At 35.4% G+C, this 9,224-nt stretch overlaps 1 protein-coding gene across 2 annotated transcripts in view; it reads left to right on the top strand.

Annotated features, from left to right (window-relative positions):
- The window catches only part of E23 (Early gene at 23), a 63,650-nt gene extending 60,561 nt beyond the window's left edge, over positions 1-3,089 (top strand). For both annotated transcript variants that reach the window (XM_067115562.1, XM_067115563.1), the window contains one exon: positions 197-3,089. In XM_067115562.1, coding sequence (XP_066971663.1) covers positions 197-410 — 214 coding nt within the window. In that variant the 3' untranslated portion in view covers positions 411-3,089. The remainder of the gene's footprint in view (positions 1-196) is intronic.
- Positions 3,090-9,224: the final 6,135 nt, after the last annotated feature.

Consider the following 9,224-nt stretch of genomic DNA (forward strand, 5'->3'; position numbering starts at 1 on the left):
TATGCTTTAAGCGAAAAATTAAATTGAGGGAACTCTCTCTTCTTTAGAGATTCTTGTGTAATGCAAATCTGAAGTAGGTGCTCTCTTGATCATGCATAGTATAATTGTGCTGTTTTTATATATTTAAACAAGGTTAAAGATAATTACAACTGTCTGTAGTTGAGCACTCTTAACCATCAGTGTTTTCCCATTACAGCTGTGTGAAGGGAAACTCCAGTTTCAGCTCTTGTGGAGCGAGCAGCAGTTCAGCAGAAAGTGACCCCCGGAACTTTATAGACGTGGAGGAAATCCTAAAAGCGAGAGGACAGACTCTCCCCCTGTGGGGCAACACAGCTGTCCTACTCGGGTACATGATAGTCACGAGGTTTCTAACGTACCTTGTGCTCAGATATTTACATAGGCCAAAATAGCTTTAACTGTCGTTAGACTTTCGAAAGTGAAGTTAGTATCGCTCCCGAGAGGGCTTCTACGTATTGCTCAGATTTTCCTTCTATTCAAGCACAGCACTAATGCAAAGCAATAGCTGAATTTCCCTTGTGTTTGAAATAAGAGAAAGATACAAGTGTGAGAAGCTTTAGCACTTTCGGCTGTGATGAATTTGATTGCTTCCAAAACTATGTGGATGGAAACAAGTAACAAACTTCGATTTATTTAAGATACTGTGCAGCTGGGTGTGTATGATTTAAGCAGTTACTACTGACTAGTGGTTTGCTGAAGTGATCTGCAGCTCACGGTATGATTTCCATGTGGGTCGCTGCTAGGCACGTGAAATTCTTAGACATATTGGAGTTGATCAGATAGTGTTATTACTTTAAGATCTATGTATTAACTTATTTATATTCTCCCAGAAACCCATGCATGTCTGTCTATTCTAAATGTGATGAATATTGTTATATATTTGTACGTTTTTAAGAAGGTAAAGAGTTATTGTCATAACGACTAAATGGTGTTTATTCTTTGTAAAGAGCTCATTATTTTAAGAAATAATGTTTTGTCCATCTTACACTGTATTGGAACACTGAAGCTGATGATTTCGAACTTTACTGACAGGCCACGTGTAGAACTGAGCGATAGTCAAGTGATGGTAAATGTACAGATAACCCATATCGAAACTGAGCATAACACTGCCTCTAGCTCTACTCTTTTGAGAAGTGAAATGCATTTTTACTTTGACCTTAAAGAAATTCCGTTTTTAGCTAACAAAGTATGTTGTCAAAGGCTAAGGTGTTTGCAGAAATGAGCAGGAAATTAGAGAGTTGGCAAATTTTTTTTTGCACTGTACGGTTCTGATTAGTGCTTGGTCTCAGGAACATAGGATGATAATTAAGAGGACACCTATATTTGAGAGATGGAAACTCACAAATTTTTTAGCCGTAAGATTTACATACTCTTATTCTGTGATAATGTAAATAGAGGAGGAATGGTAAGGTACTGTTGTAATATATGTTAAATTGAAACACTGTACAGCGAGAAAGAGCACTGTTGCAAACGCAGTATTTAACCAGTGAAACATGAGTGATGCAGAAGCAGTAAATTTACCCTGAACTGACTAGACACAAGTCTAAGAGGAATTCATAGAGCCTGGAACAGCTAAGAACTGTTGAAAGCAGAAAAGTAAGTTCCTTCACACAGGCAGCATGAAGAACATTCACCAGCCAAGGCTGTGGTTGTGCCAATATTTGTGACATGTTGAAGACATCTTCAGGTTGATCTTAGCTTTAGTAGGTACTACTGTACAGTTTTAGCCTGAATGTTTTTATATAGAATGGTTGGTACTGTAATATAACAATGGCTTCTACAGATACTAAAAAGATGTCATTTTCATAAACAATCTGATTGGTTGTAGATTAATATGGTGGGGAAAAGAAGCATGAAGTATTCGTAGGTTTTTGGTTATCCTTGTGGAATGTGCAGAATTTAATTTCTGTAAAGTATTTTATGATACATTTTGTGTGTTATGGAAAGTATGAGTGTTAATTTTTTGTGCTTCCTTGAGAATTTGATGATAGCCATGTTAGTTCATTGTTCTTGTAACTCCTGTCTCAGAAAGCCATGATAAAGTCACAACTTTAAATTAGTCTCCGACTTGGCTCTTGCATAAACTGACATGCAAACGGGTCCTAATGTATTATTTAAGCAGTTAGTATTCCATATCCTCTTTATGCCCTGCCAAACTGTATCATGCAATTGTCTCTTATCAAAACATGTTGTGCCATTTTGGGGAAGGAGTGGGGAGGGGGGGATTCAGTACCTGTGTGTTAATGCATACATAGTTCCAAATGATGTCCTTTCAGGAGTTTTGTCTTTGGCAGCCAAATATTTATTTTTCACTTCATTATTCAGAAACCAATTTCATAGCTGTCCTTAGCAAATAGATTTAGCACATTTGGCTGCTTTCCTTTTTCAGTTACTATACTTATTGGATGTCATAATCTCTGCTGAGTCTTTTGCAGTTAGCCAACAACAGACCCAGTTAAACAGGTAGATCTAATAGTCATTGTCAGGATATCTGTAGCAAATAAGGATTGCCCATCCAAAGCCAGTGTTCGTAATGCTTCCACTTAGTAAGCTATAAAATATTTTAATATTGTTTTTTTGTAGATTTGTTGAAACTTGAAGAGGGGTGGTGCAGAGCATCTTTAGGTTTATAAATTCCTTCAGCTGAAATGAAGGAATGACTGCGAAGAAAGGGGTGAATACTGTACAGGCATTTGCTTAGAAACTGCTCACAAAATACACTTTGGAAACTTCTTTCAACGTAGGGGTAATATACAATGCAGTCATTTTTATACAAGTATGAATTATGTTATCAAGTCTTTATGGGGTTTTCATGAGGAAAACGTGTGAGGTTCTCTTTTGTTACGTTAGTGTATGATAATATTATATTTGCTGACGTGATTATGACAAAGATAAAGACAACATGAGGCCAGTGCATAAAATGATTCATGTTACCACAACGTGAGGGCTTAGAACAATGCTGCCTTACTTTGATTATGTTTCATCACTTGTGCTTGATTTGCATGAACTATGAACCAGTCTAAATTTAAATGCATTAACATGGAAAACTGATGGTTTTAAGCATAAAGGATACTCTTTCAAGTGTGCACACAAATACGTAAATACATGTACGTGTATGTACATAAAATGCATATATATTTGTGTGTCTATATTTATAAATGTATATAATGTATATATATGTTTAATATACAGTGGTCTACATAATGTGTTGATGAGTTTGTACTTGTATGTGTGCAAGGTTGCATCTACAGTATAGCGCATATATGTGTGTGTGTATCTACCGATAACTTTGCATATCAGGATGTGGTCATGAGCTCGTATACATTTACACATACAGTACATGAATGCATGTCTACAAATAACATTATATTTAACTTCCTTTAACATGTATCCTCTCAGCTTAGTCCCTTGTCGGGATCGCTGTTTTTAATGAGCCTCCTGACCTGTTTGTATTTTGAATGGCTCATTTCCAAATTGGTTTTGGCAGATGTTTCATGGACAGATGCCCTTCCTGACTCCAACCCTCCCTATTTATCCGGGCGTAGGGTAAAGGTGGGCTGACTTGCCCCTAATACATACATACATATATATATATATATATATATATATATATATATATATATATATATATATATATATATATATATATATATATATATATAATAAATGTATACTGTATATGTGTGTGCGTGTGTGTATGAAATGTGTGTGCTTGGGAACGTGACTGTGTGTGAAAGAGTTCTGGGTACATTTAATGCATGCTACCATTTGCTGCTACATTCCAGTATTAAAGAAGTATATACATGTGCCTTGGATGCAATGTTATCATTAAAAATACAGTAGTTAAGTGACAGAACTGGATTCATTTCTCTGTCATGGGAGATGAAGTACATCATGCTTGACTAAAAATAAATTTGGGATTTATTGCTGACTGTATGTGTGTGTGTGTATATGTATATATATATATATATATATATATATATATATATATATATATATATATATATATATATATATATATATATATATATGTATATATATATGTATATATATATATATATATATATATATATATATATATATATATATATATATATATATATATATATATATGTATATATATGTATATATATATATATGTATATATATATATATATATATATATATATATATATATATATATTATGTATATATATATATATATATATATATATATATATATATATATATAATTGTACTTATGCACTGTACTGTGACGTATACTTGTACTGTATAATTGTGTGCGTGTGTTCTTGCGTAATATACATAGTATACCAAACGTGTGTTGGATATATATGCAAAATTATTAAGTTCATGTTCATGAGTCTACTTACCCTGATATATGTATGTATGTTTTTATGTATGCATGTATGTATGAAATTTCCTAGGTAGAAATGCATTTTTGAGAGTGCTGCCATTTCATTAAGTCATCCTAATTTTCTAGGATGAGTAAGTTCTTTCAGCCATGCTTGGCTACCATATTTAACATTCCCTTTGCGTAGGTAGGCCCACGAGAATCGAGAAGAATGTGTAAATAATTTGAGAAACTGTCAAGTCTCATCATCGTGGCATCGAAGGCTCAGGAGATTTTATGGCATGTGTCGGTGCCTCTTAACTTACTGTTTATTTTTGTGTGAGGTCATTTGTAACTGGTTTTAATTTACTAATGGACGACTACTTCTGACTTGTGCTTCTCTGAATTTTATTTTTTTTTTTATATCTTTTCGAAGTAAGGTCCAGAGTTCAGTTCCCGTCACTCAGAAAGTGTTTCCATTCTGTTTGATTCGTTCGCCAATTTATTTTTGTATTTGCAGTGGTGGTCATGATGAAAGTTGGGGCGTAATGACGTTTTCATTATTTGAAACAATTATTGACACTTTCTGACATATCTCTTTAGTGTTCATTCATGAATTTTTATTTTTTATTTTTGACCTGGTCCCCGTTTTCATTTTTTATTTTAAGTTGCGTTATGTAATTTAAAAGACTATTTGTCAGATAAAAAGAATTAATTCAGACGCTTTTTCTGTTTACTAAAAATTTCTGTAACAAGTTATAACACACCGCATTGACCAAAGATGTCATCATGTCACTTTTAAGCTATAGATAATCTGAAGTTCAACATGCAAAATGACTAAACATTCAAACTAACTCTTATTAAAAAAATCCATCGCCATTTAAATTAAATTTCATTTTGTCAGCATAATGTATCTCAAACGAATGATTATATACTGGATTATGTACATATATATATAATGTCTTAACTCTTCACATTATGACAGTAATGCAATTTGCTTGTACTGTTGATTCCACTTAGTGGAAACATTAAAGTGTCATAGAGAATATATAAACCCACAGCCTGCAGACTGTAACATATTGCTGCATCAAGAAGTACGATTGAATTGTATGTGATGTCAATTTTCATTTGTGTTAATGAACACGTGTTTAGAGTAAAACACACAGTTCACACTGTTATTCATTAGTTACATCGGTTCAGCCTGACTGCTAGAATCTTGTTCTTTTCATGGCCTACACAGCATTTCTCATATTTGTAACTTGTTATTTTCCGTTTGTGTGACAGCCAAAGTAAGCTGAATGTTGCGTTGTGAATATTTAGACATACAAGTAAACAAGAAGGACGGACTTGTAAGCAAAGTGTTCTTCTTTTGGTTTAGGAGACATTCCATAAGCTTCACAATTTTTAGCCTGTTTCCAAAGTATCGTGGATGCTTAGAAAACATCAGGTGTTACTGCCTGTAATTACTCCTGTGAAACTAACATCTACTTATTTGAGTTTCTTAAATAAGACTTCATTTCTGAAGCATATGATCCCAGTTTTTGTCAGACTGCTATAGAACTAATAGTTTGCAAGAACTTTACCATATTTTTTAATCTCAATATTGAAAAGATGTTGCAAGCTCACACTGACGAATAACTTTGCAAACCTTACTCATCCTGTTTATTTCTGAAGGACACGACATGTTACATTACATTTTTGTTTTATTCTCATAGTTCCTTTATTATCTGTTCAGAACACCAAAGCTCAATGAAAGGTCTTCTCAAACGAAACATCACTGTTGAACTTTGCATTTTCTGCTCCTTGAAATTTGACGTGATGACCTCATGTAGTTTGCAGAGAGTTTCTGGTTTGTGTAGTCTGCAGGGAGTAACTGGTCTCTTAGTAGTCTGTATAGAGCAGCTAGCCTCTGTGTATTCTCCAGAGAGTATCTGGTCTCTGCATTATCTGCAGAAAGCAGTTGGTCTCTTGTGTAGTCAGAAAGTATCTGGTCTCTGTGTAGCCTGTAAAGAGCAGCTGGTCTCTGTAGTCAGACAAGAGCAGCTGGTCTGTTTAGTAGTCCGCAGAGAGCAGTTGGTCTTTGTGTAGCCTGCTAAGAGCAACTGGTCTGTGCAGTCTGCCAAGAGCTGCTGGTCTCTGTGGAATCTGTCAGGAACATTTGGTCTCTGAGTAGTTTTTAGAAAACATCTGGTCTCTGTGTAGTCTGCCAAGAGCAACTGGTCTCAGTGTATCTGTAAAGAGCATTTGGTCTCTGTAGTCTACTTAGAGCAGTTGATCTTTGTGTAATCTACTGAGAGCAGCTAGAGCAACAATACAATGGAAGGGTTATATAACTGAAAATGATATCAGATTAATTTATTTATAGAAGTAATCAGGGAAGCGATATTAGCAAAGAAATGGTTCAGTGGGATCAATGACTTGTCAGTTTATTCCATATCTTGTTTATTAGAGGGTACCACACATAAAGATTGTGATTTATTTTTAAATGCTTATTTGTGTGTTATTTGAAAATCATTGACATGGCAGCTGAATGTTTACATTGTATGATTTAAGCCGACCTTATGTTATCAATTGGAGTGGCCTTTAGTTATGAAAAAGAATTACTTTTCCTCCTTGTGTTGGATTTCCTCATTGCTTCTTTGCTAAGACTCATTCCCTCTGTTTGACTCACCAAATCATAGAACCTAGACACAATGTACAGGTTGAATAACAAATGTATGGATATTATTGTTGTGTACTGTGTACAGAGGAAAACTTTTTCATCTTAAGAGAAATAAAGCTTATTTTTATTAGGAAGATTTTTTTTGTCACCTGAGCAGTGACTCCATAAATTTATTTATATCTTGTGTCTAATGACCATAAACACGCTCCACCATTGCCCAGTGTATTATGCTATAACAAATTTGTATAATTAGGAGGTAACACTGCACTGGTGGCCAGGCACTAACAACAAACATATTTGTCAATTCAAGCATAAAACCTATTGCACCATTTACCAGAAGGCAAAGATGCCACTACTTGTAATGTCATGATATGGAAAAAGCAAAGAGTAGTAACGTTATGTTCAGGATAGCATCTACAGTACAAACTGTTCAACTGCAGTTTGGATCCACCCCAGAAATTAGTACACTGGTGTAACAAAAACAAGTCCCACCATCCAACTCTGAAGGCTATAGCACTGAGACAAGAATAACCAGGTCATCAAGAGTTTGAGATATGGAGACTCCTAATCACCATGGCCCACTCTTGTAATCTTGTTGCGGCCTTTCCCTCCCTCCTATTGCTTTTAACCTCCTACTCTCATGACAAACATTTAGCTTGTCAGCAAGTTAACTGTTACCTTGTACAGCTCACGATTTGAACATCGCAGACCCAACCAGTGATTGAATTGAATTGAAATGAATATAGAATTTAGGCCAAAGGCCAAGCACTGCGATCTATGAGGTCATTCTGCGCTGAAACGGAAATTGACAGTAAAAGGCTTGAAAGTTGTAACAGGAGGGAAACGTCGCAGTTGCACTATGAATCAATTATTGTTAGTTAAGTATATCTTAGTTTAACCAGACAGAGGGAGGAAAGTAAGATGAAAGAAAGAAAATATGAAAGGAGGTACAGAAAAAGAACGAAAGGGGTTGCAACTAGGGTCCGAAGGCAGGCTGCAAAGAACCTTAAGTAATGCCTACAGTGCACCTCGTGAGGTGCACTGACGGCGATACCCCCCTACGGGGATCCAGTCGGTGATAACAATGGCTGTGGGAGATGCTAACTTCCCACGGCATATCAAGTCATCATTAAAGCAACTGGATTCTGGTCTTTCGGCTATAAACTGCCCCTATTCGTCTGCCTCCTGACCGTTATATGCATGCAAACTTTCCATAAACGTCTAGTGACTGGTTGGTTGTTTTACATTAAGCCGGCCTTGTGCTAGCACCGACCCTTGCCTTATGGTGGGCTCTTCAGTGTGGTCAAGTGTTGAAAGGTGCAATAGACTTCTTGTGGAACTCTCAAATGTGTCCTACCAGACAATGATATGAAAAATTTATGAACTAAATAACTATAAAAAAATCTTACAAGAAAATGTACATTTTTCCAAAAAAAAATCCTTCAGTTATAAATTTTCAACAAATATTGCAATAAAATGGTAGGTTGTAGAACTAAGTAAACTTTTACAGGATGACCCAGCCGATAATTTACTATGGAACTATAACCTACACTAGCGTTGTTTTTTCATGGGCTTCAAACGAATTTGCCCTTATTAATGTTAGAAAGCAATAGTCTCAGATAACACCTCCCACCTTGGGAAAAGTTAATTTTAAAATCCACTAAAATATGGGCAAAATAATTTTGACCAATAAAAGCCTTACGTAACAACACCACGCTCCCTTGGCGGTTTCTAAATTACGGAGGTATCTCTCAACCAAATAGTGCCATTCTCGAATAGATGTGGTTCCTTTACCCTTATTATGATGCAACAGAGGCGTATATATTTCTACAAAACTCATAAATACGCAAATACATTTGGATTTCACACAACAGCATATACAAACAACAGTTCTTGTCAGTCGCTTACCTGACTGAAGGCAATTCACAATAAAAAATCAAATCAGCAATTTTCTCACGACAACAGACGATATCAATAACAGTACAGTTAGAAACAGATCAAATGAAAATATGTTAGTACGCAAAAATATTATGAAAAGATTGCTGGGCGGGGAATTTCTCACAGATGAAAGTATGATGACCTTCATCATTTCTTAAAAGATTTCTTATTGTTTCTTATTGTTTTCAAGGTGTTCCATAGCTTCCTGGACATTGCCTGGGAAGTCTAGGGTCCTTGTAACACATACGCAACACATTAGCATACGCATAATTT

Source organism: Macrobrachium rosenbergii, chromosome 13 (assembly GCF_040412425.1).
Source record: "Macrobrachium rosenbergii isolate ZJJX-2024 chromosome 13, ASM4041242v1, whole genome shotgun sequence".
NCBI lineage: Eukaryota > Metazoa > Arthropoda > Malacostraca > Decapoda > Palaemonidae > Macrobrachium > Macrobrachium rosenbergii.